We start from the raw sequence: 17,804 nt of genomic DNA on the forward strand, positions 1-17,804 counted from the left end.
AGTTGTGGCCCACTGGCTCCAGAACACGTGGGCTCAGTAGTTGCAGCATGGGGGCTTAGTTCCCCAACCAGGTATGGAACCCAGGTCCCCTGCATTGCAAGGCAGATTTGTAACCACTGAACCACAGGTCCCTAGAAATGCTGAAGTTTTTAGAATATACTTTTCCAAGAGACTGATCAAAGAGTTCTGCCTTGAACACACAGATAAGACAAGGATTAAATATACTCCAACTACTCAAGTAACAAACACCTAATATTTATTAATAAATTAGTACACTTGAAGGCATTTTTCTGATATCAGTCCCTCACCATTATACCCACAAACCCCACCCACACAAAGGGAGTCCACACCACCTTTGCGTTAGAATCCATCAACTGAGCATCAGACAGCACGTCTATAAATGGGAGCAGAGTTGCAAATATATCAGGTAAGAGTTCTTACAGCTGCAGCCATTTTTAATTAAAGTGATTGAATGAAGGAAACCCACCAAGACCAAGGCCTTGAGGGCAGACTGGACCTATTGACTATGTGTGTATAAAAAACAAGACATCTTGTCAAGCAAAGCTGGGCAAATTCCCTTTGGAAAAGGTGCCAGTTGTCACCAGCACTTCAATTGTGACTTTCCAAAGTGCAGCAATAGGTTCCAGAAGAGCTCAATCCCTAAAAGATGAAGTTCAAGTTCTTTGGTGGCCTGGTTGTCAAGCCACTCAAATAGTAAAGTCGTGATGGCTTGTGAGGACTTCATGTCTCCAGCCCAGAGCAGATTAGCATAAGGGGAGCACAAGTAATCAAGCATTCAACACGTGTCCAGGTGAAAACCATACAATCATCAACAGTGTGGTCAAGTTTCAGCCATGAATATGAACTATCCAAAAAGGCATATTAAAAAGATAACTCAAAATCTAATCGCATTACAGTAACTCAATGGGGTCTTACATTTCTCGAACCCTTAAGAAAACCCATAAATGACGAATAATAAAACAGTAATAATAAAAGCAGAAGTGGATTTTGAGACACGAAGACGGCTTATAGCATTCATAAGATGCCATGACGCTTAAGAAGTTCAGAGCCTCACAATCCAGTGTGTGAGAAGAGCCACACTGCATTTGTGGTTCATTAAGTGAATTTAAAGTGCACAGAAAAATTTTGAGAATACATCCAAAGGCAAAACAGAGAAAAGAGGGAACCTAAAAAAAAACTTCAGTGGTGGATATTCTGAAACAGTCAAAAAGGCTTATATGCTAATTTCCCAGATGGGTTTTTAAAAAGAAAGAACTGGCCATATACTCCGTTAAACACACGCGCGCGCACACACACCAAAAAAATAAAAATTAAAAAAGAAAAAAAAACGCCACCCTGCCACTAAATTGAGTAATTTCCAGAGTGCAGTATTCCTCGTGTTCTACAACAGGTCGGGAAGATGACTATAAACAGAGTCCAGGAGGGTCTGGCTGGCTTCCTGGCTCTTGACTCCAATGATCTCAAACAGCCGATCCAGCTTGTCCTCGGCCTGCGGAGTTTCTTCAATCGCCCGCAGCTCCTCGGGGTTCAGGATGTGGAGCATGTCATCAAAAATAGGCTGCAAGTCGCAGGGGTCCAGACGCACCTGTCGCAGGACTGTGTCCTTCTTTTCTGCAGGGAAGAAAGGGGAGGGGACAGCTGTAAAGGGACTGCGTTAGGGAACAGGAGGGTTAAGGTGACAGTGATCCTCTCCCCAGGCTGTCCCCACCCCTGACAAGATGAGGGACTGAAGCTCTGGCACATTGCAAACAACACGGTGGGTTTTGCCAACATTGTGCTTAAGATAACAAGCAAGATTGGCCTAATAGAGATCAGACAAGGATCTGCTTGATTGGGTTGTTGATGGAACATGACATTTTGCCTGGACTCAAGTGACTTCTAAGTTCTTCCAAAACTCAGGAGGATGCTGAAATACTTAAAGGAACTTAAAAGAAAATCTCACTACTTTTCCCATCTGTAGTGTGTGTTAGTAAGCAAAGATCAGCCCAGTCTTTCCCCCACAAACATTCCAAGTTAATAATCAGCTTATCTGACTTTCTAATTACATTGTTGTATTTTGGGCTTCCCTGATAGCTCAGTTGGTAAAAGAACCTGCCGGCAGGAGACCCCGGTTTGATTCCTGGGTTGGAAATATCTGCTGGAGAAGAGAGCGGCTACCCACTCCAGTATTCCTGGGCTTCCCTTGTGGCTTAGCTGGTAAAGAAACCACCTGCAACGTGGGACACCTGGGTTCTGGGTTCGATCCCTGGGTTGGGAAGATCCCTTGGAAAAGGGAAAGGCTACCCACTCCAGCATTCTGGCCTGGAGAAATACATGGGGTTGCACAGAGATGGACACGACTGAGCGACTTTCACTTTGTTATCTTTTAAAAGTAAACTTCTAGGAGTCAAGGCACATAAATAAGAAAATACTGCTTGTTGGGTCATATCTTAAAATGGGGTAAGAAACTAAACTATTATTACCATTATAAAATGTATTCTCTAAAAGATAATATGTACCAAATTACAAACTAAAATATAAATCTTTATACAGATATATGACTATATAAAGTATAAAATATAAACATGTAAAATAGAATATATTTTATAAATATGTAAAATATAACAACATAAAATATAGCCCTTTCAGTAAAATATAACTGGTGTTATCCAAACTAGGAAATTTCTAACAAAAGTCAGTCATCAATATAGTATACCTGTTAATTCCCTACCCTGCTATTCAGAACTGCAAATAGCAAATTATTTACCAAAAGCGTCAGTCCAGAATCTTTAAAACATTATTTGCAACCAAGCTTAACAGAGCGAATTTTAATTTGAGTCAATAAAACCTATACTCCAGACTCTCAAGATAAGTTATACTTTAAATCCCTGTGTTCTACAAGCTTGGTAAATTATTTGCAAAAAGGAAAAAAAAAAACCCTGCCAGACTACACGTTATCGGACTTTCCCTGAAACACTTGATAACATCATGAGGACTAAGGGTGACTGATACTCCTGGACACAGGCTCCTGGCCAGACAGTCAGGACTGTAAAGATTTTCCAGGCAGGTCCCAGGTGGGTAATGACGTAGTTTCTCACAGGCTAGCCTCACCTCAGAGGCCAGAGTAGGTCATTCAGTTGATCCTACTCCTACTGGAACGAGGAATTGATAGAGGGAGAGATCCCAGGGGCTGTTCTGGAGGAGACTTAAGAACAAATGCGGGTTGCCAGCCATCTGTACCTTTGGTTATAAAGGAGCCGTTCCTGCTCAGCGCGGAGGACCCGCTGGAGGTGGAGTCACAGCGAAGGAGGGGCTCAGACTCATCCACGAAGAAGCCCTTGTTCTTGTCCAGAGGGGACGGTTCCACCGTCAGGAGTGTGGAATTCTCAAGTTTCGTGTTGGGGCTGGGGATCGGGCTGGGGCTGAGCGGGCTGGGGCTCATGGGGAGAGCCAGCTTGTCAGTGTCCAGCTGTGGGAAGAAACAAACCATTGTGAACTACACAGTCCGAAGTTATACAAATTATAATGGACAAGAATCTGAAAAGGAATACATATATATAACTGAATCGCTTTGCTGTACACCAGAAACTAACAGAATATGGTCAATCAACTCTACTTCAATTGAAAAAATAAACACAATTTTTTAAATTAAAAATTATAGAGAAAAATGAAATTAAAAGCCCTTTCCAGACACTTTTTGTTCCACTTAACATTTTATAGAGAAATTCTCCCATTTTGACTGTCCATAACTTACATTATTGCTACACACATACTCACAAACCCTTCAAAATATACCTGAGGATTATGTATGAAGATTAAAAATGAGGAATTATGTGTATATGAAGCTGTTACCTCACAGGAGTGTAACTGGACAAGAAAGTGAAAAGGAAGATCCCCAACCTAAAATATGATTTTGTACCACTGGAAAGAGTTTAGATAATATACAGCATATTCTTGTCTGTTTTGAGATGAATTTGTGTGCCCCTAAAATTCATATGTTGAATTCATAACTTCTGATACCTCAGAACATGACTATTTTTGGAGACAGGACCTTAAAGAGGTAATGAAGTGGCCCTCATCCACTGTGACCAACGTCCTTGTGAGAAGAGATGAGGATACAGACACACAGAGGGGAAGCCACATGAAGACACGGAGAAGATGGTCATCTTCTGCACACCAAGGAGAATCAACCCTACCAACATTTTTACCTCAAACTCCTAGCCTTCAGAATTGTGAGAAAATACACTTCGGATGCTTAAGCTTCCCTGTCTGTGATACTTTAGCATGGCAGCCCTCGCAAATGAATATACCCTTCTCTTTACAGGTATGGAAAAAGGCCCAGAGAAGATAAGTGACTGTCTTCAGGGCCCTCAGCCAGGAAGTGGCAGGACTCAGACTAGACCCTACCTCTCCTGATTCCCATTTCAAACTAGCTCTGGAACTCAATAAAACTGTGTCAAAGAATGAGAACACCAGAGGCAAAAGCAGCTGGAAAGAGAAAGGGAGGACCACCGCTCTGAAACCAGTAGATGGCCTCTTAAGGATGCAGTGGAAACCATGAAGCTCGCATTCCAGGGTGGGGGTCAGAGAGACAATCACAAGAAAGCCACCAAACAAGATGATTTCAGATAGAGACAGTGACCATCGTGACCACTTTGGCTGGACAACGAGACTGGATTTTAGGGAGGCAAAAATCAATGTGGGGAGACCAGGCAGGATGATGCCATGGTGGCCAGGTGAGGTATCATCGTGGCTTGTACCGGGATGCACAGGGAAGATGGGCAGGAGTGACAAGTAGTATCACCCCATTTTGCAGGTGAAATGACCGAGGCCCAAGAGGGCACACAGATCCTGGGAGAAAGCCAATGTTCAACTCAGCCCAGCTGGATATCTCTACTTGCCCTTGTCACTTGACACCATAGGTTAGAAATGTGGCAGGCACTGGTGGCATCTCCCAGTCGGTTGACTTATCTTTTTATTTGCTCTTCTGGCTGGGAGGGAAATCCGGCAGCCAGGTGGCCAGATGACACAGGGCAGGGTTCAAGGGATGATGTGTGCTCTTCCCAGAGCTGTTAATCACCCTCATTATAAACCTCATGACCACGCATGTCAAGCGAAACATTTTCAAGTTCCTCAATCAGAAGGACACTGACCCTCATTTCAAAGCATGATGCTGACTAGTGTTAAAATGCATAAAGAAAAGCACAACTGCCTCTTTTACAACCTCTGAGCCCAGATCAATTCTTGCAACTGAGTGCAGATTCTGAAGACCTCTGATGATGGCACGTCTAATGTCCCAACAGCATCCGTCCCCTGTACAAACCACCAACATCCTGCTTCTGCTTCCAGGGCAAGCTGAAGATTTGGGTAACATGCATTCCCACCAGTTCCCTTCTGATCCACAGCCAAGCTTTACCGATAGGTTTTTTTTTCTTTTTCTTTTTTAATGTGGGCCATTTTTAATGCCTTTAGTGAATTTGTTACAATATTGTTTCTGTTTCAGGTTTTGGTTTTTTGGTGTGAGGCATGTGGGATCTTAGTTCCCTGGACAGGCATCTAACCTGTACCTCCTACACTGGAAGGGCAAGTCTTAACCACTGGACCCACCAGGGAAGCCCTTATAGATATGCTTTGAAGATCTGAATTCATTAGGCCTTGGCATGCGCCCCTCCTCCTTGAAAATGCACATGGCCATTCATGCCAATATGTGTTTTTTATTCACTCAATTAGACAAAGAACACTTGTCTACACTCCAGCACATGGATAACCCAGTCAGCCAAAATATAGTGCACTATTCTTGCTTTAAAAAGAAATTCCCACCCACAAATCACATGCCAACAGACTAAGAAGTCCACCCACCTATTTCCTGAACTTAGCTCATTATTTAATTTTCCCAAAGGATCTTATCAGTGGAAATTAAGCACATGATTCCCAACACAATTTGGAAAGACAGAATGCTGAAGCAGAGCTGTCCAATCATTACCAGCGAGTTGAGTGAATGGGAAAATGCCACTAGGAATGGTTTTAGCATCTCCACAATAGCGCTCACAATTGACTGTTCGACATGCATCTTTCTAGAAAATCAGTTTTGCTACCAAGTAGATATCTGTTACTAGATAGAAGATACACAGTAGTTGGTTGCATTCCAGATTTCTCTAGAGTTACCTGCGTTTTTTTTCCCTATCAGAAAAAAAAAAAAAAGAAAAGAAAAAACTGCCCCTAGAAACTTCTTTCGTCCCTTTACTTGCCTGTTGACAATATCTATCAAAACTAGTTTGCAACACTGAAACTCAAACATTGTATTACCTGCGCTTTCTCTAACAAGAAGCTGAGGCTTGGACTTCCCTGGTGGTACACTGGATAGGAGTCCATTCCCAAAGCAGAGGACACGGGTTTGGTTTCTGGCCCGGGAAGATGCCACATGCTGTGGAGCAACTAAAGCCTATGCTCGACAAGCACTGAGGCTGTGCTCTGGAGCCTGCGAGCCTCAACTACTGAAGACCATGCACCTAGAGCGTGTGCAACAAGAGCAGCTACTACAGTGAGAAGCCCGAGTACTGCAACAAACAGTACCCTACGCTCACCGCAGCTAGAAAGACCCCGTACAGCAAGGGAGACCCAGTGCAACCAAAAATAATAAGCAACAACAACAAAAGAAATTGAGGTTCAGGCTGTGGGTAATAGGTGATTCTTTATCAGTTCAGAAAGTTCGTGGTTCAGTATTGACTTTATAGCAGATAAAGAGCACTTATCAAAAGATTCAGGTACTAAAAAGGAGGCAAATGCTCTAAACAAGAAAGCCGGATGTCTACAGAAACAGGCTATATCCTCCCGGAAAAGATCTGAACATAAACTTATCAAGATATTCACAAAAGATACCCTGACTAACTTAGTTTATTCCTTTTTCTTCTTTAAGCTTTCCAAATGCTCCACAGGGACATTACTTTTTCTTTAAATTAATTCTTTTATTGAAGGATAATTGCTTTACAGAATTTTGTTGTTTTCTGTCAAACCTCAACATGAATCAGCCATAGGTATACACATATTCCCTCCCCTCTGAACTTCCCTCTCATCTCCCGCCCCATCCCACCCCTCTATATTGATACAGAGCCCCTCTACAGGGACATTCATTTTTATAATTAGAAAAACAATGCTATTTTTAAAACACACTCACCACTGATAAGTGTGTTTTCCCTCTGTTAACTTGAAAACGTGGCCGTAACAGTTCTTATTTTTGTTGATAGCCAAGGAACAGGACAGTTGGAAAATCATCTACTTGACTGAGCACCTCTCTCTACTTTTCTTAAGCATTCACGGGTACGAAAGGACAACAGTCCTCCCAACTCACTGCAGTGAGGCAAACACTGACTTAAAGGCCTCTGGGAAAACTTGGCCAGTAAAGGCAATGGATCCCCCAGATAGATATTTGAGTTTCCTTTGGAGAAACTCGAAAAGTAGAGCTGTTTTTGCTCTATAGCCATGAGGTAATCATGCTAACTTAGAAGACTCAGTTGAGAAATAAGGGTTAGACAGTCAGACAGACCAAAGAGAGGGAGGGAGCAGGGACTGTGAGGAGAGCTTCCCAAGTAGCCCAAATCTATATGGGTCTACTGTGTGAACTGCAAGACCACACGATTTGACATACATACACTATCATAGATAAAGCAGAGGACCAACAGGGACCTACCACGTGGCACAGGGAACTCACTATTCTGTAACAACATCTACAGGAAAAGAATCTAAACAACGATATCACAGTATGTGTGCGCATAACTGAATCACTTTGCTATACACCCGAAACTAGCACCACATTGTAAATCAGCTATACCCCAAGGATTTCGGCCAAATGAACCCCAAATGTTCTCCCGATTAGTTTCCAGGCAAATGCACTTTGTCCTTCCAGATACTGTATTTATTGGTCCAAACTGATAAGAAAAGAGAGATAAGTGGTTCACCGTACTTGACACCTGAGTCATACCTAAAGCTTCACTGCTGACTACTTGCCTTTCTGATTTACCAGAACCACTGAGTACAAGGAACCAACCAAAGAGATTAGGTACACAAGCTATTGACTGAGATTTGTGGCCTTGAATGTCTCTGGGTTACAGAGGCTTGGGCAGCGTTGGTGAGGACAATGATGTAACTTGTCCCAGGTCACACTGGAAAGAGCAAAGTCCAGTTTATTCTTGCATAAATAATTTATGTTTTCCCTCCCTCAACCAGCTCCCCAAATCCAGCTGCTCATTTTGGGTGTGCAGTCAAATCACAACCTGAAACTGAAGTTCAAAACTCACTCCCCTCTTAACATACATACACTACCAGAGATAAAGCAGATGATCGACAAGGACCTACCATGTAGCTCAGGGAACTCAGTATTCTGTAACAACATCTACAGGAAAAGAATCTAAACAACGATATCACAATATGTGTATGTATAACTGAATCACTTTGCTATACACCCGAAACTAACACCACATTGTAAATCAGCTATACCCCAAGGAAAAATTAACTCTCCTCTTTTAATATCAAACCAAAACTCACTTCCCTGTTGACTGGCCTTTCCTAGGATGACACACTGTGGAAGCCTGAAGTGTGTCTCTCCAGCCCCAGGGATGGTGGGGCCATAGGTGCAGAAGATATAGTTATGGCACGGGTGGTAAATAAACAAAACAAGGGCTTGAGAAGACTTTGCTTCTCTCCTATGATGGAACAGCATCCCTGAGGATACTCTGCAAGCATGAAAGGGTGGAGGACTCCAGCCCCAGAAGCCTTCTTTTCAGCATGTTTCATGATCTTCATAGTCAACTCCTAAGACTCAAAGACATGCCAATCCTGGAACATCATGGCAAGGAAAGAAAAGAAGCCTATCGATAACTAGCTGTGTGGTCTTAGAAAAACCTTGTCCCTTTTCAGACTTGTTTCCTCGTTTCTAAAAGAATAAGGTTACTCTACATTCTCTCTCTTCACATTGTCTTGCTTATTGTTTGTCTCACTACGGCTCTTTCATTTTCTCTCCTCACCACCTGCAGACCCCCCCAGCTCCCTTTCTCCTTCCAAGTTACTCCCACTGGTTCCTCAGCTAAGGTTTAGCACTGAGTTATTTTCAATTACTACCCAATTACAATCTCCCCGTGGTTGTACAATCTGTTTTCATAAAACTAATTAACAACTTTGATGCATCAGTGATCTCCTGAAATGAAGCCTTCATTACCCAGCTTGAATGCCCCTTGCTAATCTGCCAAAATGGTTCAACTTAACCCCTTGGCTCCTGGCATCACCCAGTCAGATTCCATAAGATCCTTCTCTCTCCTCTCCATAGCCAAATATGCCTGATAGGGTTAAGGAGAAAGCCCCTTACTATCAAAAGTCTCCCTTCCAACTGAACCTTCCCTCCAGATCTCATCCAATACTTAGAAAGTAGGTAGAATTCTTATGCCACATTTGTGAAAATGTCTATCACTTAAAGATGGTTTTCAAAAACACATTTGCTAAATTCAGTGGAAACTAATTGTTATTCCATCTGAATTGACCAGCTTGTTACTCAGCTCCAGTAAACAAAAAAGGGCTTTAAAGAATGTCATCATCAATGCTCAGCTAAGTGGCGCAACACGAACATACGGAATCTATCTGATGCTCAGGTAGCTCTTCTTAGCTCCATTTTACAGATGAGCAAACCATGGCTCAAAGAGGTTTAAGTAACCTGCCCAAGACAGAAGCCACTGTTATCTTCTCCAAAGCTCCAGATGTGATTCTAATGAGCAGCCATGTTTAAAAACAACTGGACTATATGGTGAGCTTTCACTTTCATTGTTTGTTTCACTTTTTCTGTTTCATGCTTAGTGCTCCCATTTCATTTACGCTCTCCAGTTTCTCTCTCTTTCGTTATTCTTTTTCAAGCTTTTATCAAGTGTAATAGAAAAGCATTTGGTCACAAAATACATAAATAGCATTATAATGTAATATATATTTTAGAAAACAACTCCATTTTTGTCTAGCTAAAAAATTTATGACATTTTGATTCCACTTGTTTAACTAAGTATGAATAGAATGCTAAATTTCTAATTTACATTCACTCAAAATTTTGATACAGTTCCACTTATTCAGACATCTAGTGTTACTGCTAAAAGGCCAGAAAGCTTACTATCTAGTGATTTAAAAAAAAATCTGAATGAGGTTTGAAACTTCTAATCCAATTCTGAGAATATACAGAAATACTATGTTGTTAAAAAAAAAACAGGAAATTAACATGTGATACAGTATTATTAACTAAAATACAGATTTTGATCAAATTTCACTCACAAAATTACATTTAAATTATATTTAAAAGCTGTGGGCTTCCTTGATATCTCAGTTGGTAAAGAACTCGCCTGCAATGCAGGAGAGCCCAGTTTGATTCCTGGGTTGGGAAAGTCCACTGGAGAAGGGATAGGCTACCCATTCCAGTATTCATGGGCTTCCCTTGTGGCTCAGATGGTAAAGAATCCACCTGCAATGCGGGAGACCTGGCTTCGATCCTTGGGTGGGGAAGATTCCCTGAAAAAGGGAAAGGATATCCACTCCAGTATTCTGGCCTGGAGAATTCCATGGACTGTATAGTCAAAAGAGTCAGACACGACTAAGCGACTTTCAGTTCAGTTCAGTTCAGTCACTCAGTCATGTCCGACTCTTTGCGACCCCATGAATCGCAGCACACCAGGCCTCACTGTCCATCATCAACTCCCAGAGTCCACCCAAACCCATGTCCATCGATTCGGTGATACCATCCAACCAGCTCATCCTCTGTCATCCCCTTCTCTCCCTGCCCTCAATCCTTCCCAGCATCAGGGTCTTTTCAAATGAGTTGGCTCTTTGCATCAGGTGGCCAAAGCAACTTTCACTTAAAATCTGTAGTTGTTTCTTAGGAAGTTCAACGAAGAATTCTCATATAAATCAGCAATTCCACTTATGCATATGTATCCAAAATAATTGAAATCTGGGAATTAAACAGATACTTGTACACCAATGTTTAGAGCAGCCAATTCCCAATAGTCAAAAGGTGGAAACAGCCTAAATGCCCATGAACAGGCTAATAGTTAAACAAAATGCTGTTTATACATATAGGGAATATTATTCAGATTTTAAAATGGAATGAAATTCTGATGCATGCTGCAACGTGGATGACCCTTGAAACTGTTAATGCTGAGTGAAACAGATCACACACAAAAGATTAAAGATTGCATGATTCTACTGATAAGACACACATAGAACAGGCAAATTCAGAGACAGAAAGTAGAGCAGTAGTTGCCAGAGACGGAGGAGCAGAGATCATTCGTCATCATCACTCAGTGGGCAGAGAGCTTCAGTTTGGGATGATGAAAAAGTTCTGGAGATGGATGATAAAGGTTCACAGCACTGGGAATAGACTTAATCCCTCTGAATTGTACACTTAAAAATGATTAAAATAGTAATTTCATGTTACGTGTATTTTACCACAATAAAAACTTCAAAAAAAAAAAAAAATCAGGTTTGGTCTAGTTTCTACCCAAGTTAATCCTCTTTGCTGAGTCATGTCACTTGCCTGTCTAGACTCACTGTATTTACAGATACTGACAAACCCTGTAAACTCAATACAAAGACATCACATGACCACAGGGAGCTGCTCCGCCCTGTCCATCAGACTGCAGGGGCCAGAGGACCTATAACTCAACGGCAGATCTTGCACCTCGGCTGGATGGCTGCCCGGAGGTAAAGATGAGAGATTATGTAAATACCAGATACTTCAACTGTGGCCAATTACCTTGTTTTCTATTAGAAAATATTTCAGATCCCAACAGACCAGTGACTACTCAAAAAAAAACACAAATTCAATTTCCACTAAAGGTCTATCTCAAATGAATTACAGTCACAAATAAAGAGATAACTACAACTATTTAAGGATGATGATATTATCTCAAGCTTGTTTCCCCCACTCTCCCAGCTGCCAAGATCAAATTAAATTTCATGACTTTTAATAGGTCTATGTAGATATGTAAGACTGGGTTCTGATTAAAAAACGAGCACTTTCCTCCTTACCATACAAGTATCTCTTGATACTGGAATCTATGTGGTTCCTATGTTTAGAGAAAAGGAATTCAGATAATAAGAAACGTTTTGTTACCCAAAGTTATGTGGTTCCTGGACTTCAGATCTAAATGAGAGTTCAGATAATGATGGTTACCAGCCCCACCTCCTCAAAACATGTACCTGAATCTATTTAATTCCTAAGTTCAGATACTAAAGAATTTCTGTACAAGATGATTTCTCCCTTAAAAAAAATCCCACCTCCAATAAAAGGGGAAAGTTTCGTTAAAGTCCCTGCTGATAGGTAACAATGACTTTATTCTTCTGAGTGTGAATTCTTGTTTCAATACAATCCAGAGAAAGGGGTCATGAGAAGAAGCAGCCAAGTTTACTCAGTAAAAATTTTTGCAAATATAAAGAAAAAAGAGGAAATTGAGCAGAGGATGACTCCTAAACCTTTAAAAGAAAGGTTGGCAGTTCTAACAAATTTGGAGGGAAGTCTTACAAAAAGAAACATGGAATGGAAATATACATATACACATACAAACACATATACGTAGATAAAGCAAAGATGTCAAAACATAATTTTTCAATCTAGGTGGTAGGTTACGCATGTGTGTTGTACTATGCTTTCATTTTTCTTTGTTTCCTGAGTCTTTTTTTTTAAAGGGAGGACAATAAATACATAAAGAAGGGCTATGGGCCAAATAACCCGAAGGCAAAAATTCCCCAAACTTTTCCTAAGCTTCTGATTGTTAAGTGCTTTGTCGATCTTCGTTCTTACTTCTCCCGCCCAGCCCAGATTATAGGAAAGGGCAGTGAAGAGGGGCTTCTATTGCATAACTAGGGGACAGAGCTACCATTTAAATCTAAATCATCAACTGGCAAGCGATGATTGCCACTAAGACACTGGCAATGATTGCAGCTAAGACACTGCAGCCTTAATGCTTTCTAGATCTCCTTTCTAGAGGTCAGGAGATGGAAGCAGGAACAGAAGTACAATGTCAAGATGCCAAGATGTTCAAGTTCCCTGGGACCCCCTGTGCCAGACAACAGAGGTGGCAGAGTTGAGTGAACACGAAAATATGCATTTCCCAGGTGAGCTGTAAGCCAACAGCAGAACCTGCGGAACAAACTCACCCACCCTCAGGAAGCTCTCAGGATTAACTTGACCCAAACATGCCAAAACCACTAGAGTATTATTTAGAAAGATACCCTCAACCCACCCTAGATTGGTCCAAGCATAGAATAATTCAAGAATTGTGTTTCAACTGCAACCTTACTTAAGATTCTATATAAACATCAGCAGGTTATATAAGCATCACCAACTCAATGGACATGAATCTGAGCCAAACTCCCAGAGACAATGAAGGATAGAGGAGCCTGGCGGGCTACAGTTCATGGGGCCGCAAAGAGGAAGACACGACTTAGCCACTGAACAACAACAGGTTAGCTGGCCATGGTGAGCTTCTCCTTTAAGCATCTCAAGCCCCAGTCAAGGCAGTTGCTATAGTCTTATATGCCGCGGTTTAGCCCTTAAGTCAAGTCCAGACTCTTGCCACCCCATAGACTGAAGCCTGCCAGGCTCCTCTATCCATAGGATTTTCCAGGCAAGAATACTGGAGTGGGGTGCCATTTCCTTCTCCAGGGGATCTTCCTGACCCAGGGATTGAACCCAGGTTTCCTGCACTGCAGGCAGATTCTTTACCAACTGAGCTACCGGCCAGGGAAGCCATCTACCTATAGTCGTATATATACAGTTCAGTTCAGTTCAGTTCAGTTCAGTCGCTCAGTCGTGTCTGACTCTTTGCGACCCCATGAATCGCAGCACACCAGGCCTCCCTGTCCATCACCATCCAGCCATCTCATCCTCTGTCGTCCTTTTTCCTCCTGCCCCTAATCATTTGCTAATCCTGATCTTAAGAGTTCATTTCAAAACTGAATCCCAAGGGCTAAAAAACCAGCCACATTTAGGCCAAGGTGTGGTTGCTAGCCAATCCTTGCCTTAAGCAAGATAACTTAAGAGAATTGGGTGTGCAGGGTAACAGGCACAAGAAGCCACAAGCAATGCGGTATAAAGCTGCCAGAGCTGGTAAGAACCAGCTGGCTCCGGAGGGAGGCGAGGAGGGCGTGGCAACCCACTGTCTGCAAGCTGTTCAGGCTGCTGACATCAACCCTGAGCTGACTCACCAACCGGCTTTCTCAAAAAAAGGAAGTGAGGAGAGTAAGTCAGGGGGCTCCCTGAGTTCAGAGCTGGAGCCAGCTCACAATCAAACACTCCGCCCAGCCTTATAAGGGCTCAGCCCCATCATTACAGGAGGAGTTGGCCCTGTTGAAAATGACAGGTTTCCCTAAACCTCACTCAGTGAGACCTATTGCTCATTAGGAAGCCTTTCCCACAAAAAGAGCCTTGGGACAATTCTAGTGATGAAAAAAAGACTGCAAGAATCATAACCTTGCCTTAAGACACGATCGAAGTATCCAACTATATAAAAGGAGGTCCTATGAATTTAAAATTTGCCAGGTACCTGTGTACTTAAGATATGTTTAGAGACTTATTGTGCAGTAGCTTTGATCCTTTAATTGGGGTGCATTAATCCTATGGTAGGCTTTCCAGGTGGTGGGCTTAGTTGTGCCCGACTCTTTGCAACCCCATGGACTGTAGCTCACAGGTTCCTCTGTCCATGGGGATTCTCTAGGCAAGAATATTGGAGTGGGTTGCCACACCCTCCTTCAGGGGATCTTCCCAACCCAGGAACTGAACCCTGGTCTCCCACATTGAAGGCAGATTCTTTGCCACTAAAGCCACCAGGCAAGCCTGCCCTCCCCCTCCCCCCTGGTGGTGCTAGTGGTAAAGAACCCACCTGCCAATGCAGGAGAGGTAAGAGATGTGGGTTTGATCCCTGGATCAGGAAGATCCCCTGGAGGAGGACATGGCAACCCACTCCAGTATCCCTGCTTGGAGCATCCCATGGACAGAGGAGCCTGGTGGGCGACGGACGACAGAAGCGATTTGGCATGCATGCAGGCAGTCAATCTTATGGTACTGATCCACCCAATCAGGGACTGAGGTATTGTTCCAAAGGGCCTTTGGTAGCTGCCAGTAAGTTATTTTAATATTTGTCTTGAAGTTAACAAGTATTATAATGAAATAGTCTACATGATGCTAAATAAAGGCTTTAGAATGGTTTTTTTTAGAAGTGTGGACAGAAAATAATTTCATAAAAACACCTTGAAATAAGTAGGCTCAAGCTGATCTTTCTACTCAAATTTTCTGAACTTCCCAAATCTGATTAAATTAGTGTCATTTAATAAAAATCTTAGTTGAATTTATGCCATTAGAATTAGACTACACGTGGTACCCAATGCCACAGGTGCAAAAGGGAACTCTGAAAATACTTTCCCCTCACTAATCAATGATGTCAGCTTCTCATTTTCCTTCCAGTGTTAACTGTTCCCAGCTCCCCATGTATTCTTCCAGAATAATCTACACTTACACCAATCTGGTAGGTACATATATCCTTCACCCGATTCTAGACCTTCTCTTTCATTCTTTACAATCCTTTTTTACAACATGGTGGCACAGTTTACGTCCATACCGTTCTGTATCTTGCACTTTTTTGTTTAAAAATGTTTCTTGAGGTTAAGCACATAAAGAGCTGACTCACTGGTTTTGATAAATGCGTACTGTTCCACTGTATGGATGTTCCATTGCTTACATAACCAGTTCTCTATTGAAGGGCATTTGTGTCGCTTCTACCTTTTTGTTACTAGCGAGTGATGCTACAATGAATAATTTACCTGCACCGTTCTGCACATATGTAGGACGTATGTAAGGATATACATAGGATGAGGTGGAGGAGGGGTGGATTGGGGGGTTGGGATTAGCAGATGCAAACTACTGCACAGAAAATGGACAAACAACAAGGTCCTATTGTTAGCACAGGGAACTATACTCAATATCCTGTAATAAACCATAATGGGAAAGAATAAGAAAAAGAATGTGTGTGTATACATATATATAACTGAAACACTTTGTTGTACAATAGAAATTAATACAACACTGATTTATAATATACCTCGATAAAGTAAATTTTTTAAAAGAACATATGTAAGATGTATTCCTAGGAGTGGACTCCATGGTCAAAACACATGTATTTTGGTACATGCCAGATGGCCCTCCACTGGGGCGGGCTCATGTGCATACCCATTCGCAATGGATACTGTTCCACCTTCTTTATTCCCTTCATAACACAAGAATGGAGTTATACCTTCCTCTCTGCCAGTCTAAGAGGTTAACATTGCATCTCAGTGCAGGTTTCAATTTGAATTTTTCTATTTTGAGCAAGGTTACAAAAAAAAAAAATCCCTATACCTTTAAGAGCCTTCAGGATTTCTTTTCTGTGCACGCTCTTGTTCATAAACCATCCATTTTTCTTTTGGATGGTTGGTTTCTTAATTAACTTGCAAAAATCCTTCATTATTAAAGGAAATTAACCCTATATTGCAAACAACTTTCCCAGTTATTATTTTGTCTTTGGTTTGTATATGGTGTTTTCTGACTTATATACGTCTTAAGGAGTTGAACTTTTCTTGTATGGCTTCTGTGTTTTGTATCATTCTCAAAAGACACTTACTTATACAATAAGTGATTATAAAACCAAAACACTTCCTCCATCTCTTTCCCTAGTACTTTTTTCCCTAAGCCATTTTAATGGTTGGTCGTTTCAGCCTGCCCCTGACTCAGCCAAAACTGGATAAATCAAATTTTCTTCTGTTAAAAAAAAAAAAAAAAAAATTAATAGGGAAATCAGAAATGACAGCTGTCTCTCCCCCAAGGAAATGGTGAGGAATAAGCAATTACCAGATGGTCTAGTGGTAAAGAACCTGCCTGCCAATGCAAGAGACAAAAGAAACTCGGGTTCGATGCCTGGGTTGGGAAGATCCTCTGGAGAAAGGCGTGGCAACCCACTCCAGTATTCTTGCCTGGAGAATCCCATTTCCAGAGGAGCCTGGTGAGCTACAGTCCATAGGATCACACAGAGTCGGATACAACTGAAGCAACTGAGCGCGCACGCACAAGTGATCAAAGCGATGAAATTAACTAGTGTACAATAAAGCCTCCTGCTGCCTGAAATATAATTCCTTAACAGTAAGTGCATATGCTTTTGGCACTTGGGTTATAACAGATGAAGAGACAAGTCTCATGAACACAGGATGGAGAAGCTAGGCCAAAACTGAAAGATATTACACTTTGTCTGAATATGAGTTTGGGCTTTAAAAAAGCAAACTATGACATCCAGCACTGGTAATTCATGGAGAAAACAAGCTTCTTTTCACAATATTGATTCTGTTTCTCTCGAATGCACTTTTTGAGGAAGCCAGTAAGGATGTGGATTAAAGGGGCAGAAAATAGTTTTACCTCCCACTCCCCGTCTCTATCATCCACCGATAGACTCCTTTTCTGAATGTAGAGACACCGTCCCAAGAAAAAAAAGAAAAGCCCATTTCAAGTCCTCTGTATGGCCATTTCACAGAGGATGTTCCAACATCAGGCTCACACATGCACCCTTCTATAAAATGCCGGCATCGTGAGCGATGATTCTGTTTCTGTGTGTTTTGGTGTGTGTCTGTTTCCTTTCTTTTTTTTATATATATATAATTTTGAAAGGTTACTTTTCATTTACAGCTATTACAAAATATCGGCTATATTCCCTGTGTTCTACAATATATCCTTTTAGCCTATCTTACACCCGATAGTCTTA

At 41.8% G+C, this 17,804-nt stretch overlaps 1 protein-coding gene across 1 annotated transcript in view; it reads right to left on the reverse strand.

Moving 5' to 3' along the window:
* Positions 1-270: 270 nt before the first annotated feature.
* TNFRSF21 (TNF receptor superfamily member 21) overlaps positions 271-17,804 on the reverse strand; it is a 64,256-nt gene continuing 46,722 nt past the window's right edge. Inside the window, exons 5-6 of the mRNA XM_068994258.1 lie at positions 3,241-3,469; positions 271-1,632 (exon numbers count right to left, since the gene is read on the reverse strand). Coding sequence (XP_068850359.1) covers positions 1,403-1,632; positions 3,241-3,469 — 459 coding nt within the window. The 3' untranslated portion in view covers positions 271-1,402. The remainder of the gene's footprint in view (positions 1,633-3,240; positions 3,470-17,804) is intronic.

Source organism: Capricornis sumatraensis, chromosome 22, assembly GCF_032405125.1.
Source record: "Capricornis sumatraensis isolate serow.1 chromosome 22, serow.2, whole genome shotgun sequence".
Classification (NCBI taxonomy): domain Eukaryota; kingdom Metazoa; phylum Chordata; class Mammalia; order Artiodactyla; family Bovidae; genus Capricornis; species Capricornis sumatraensis.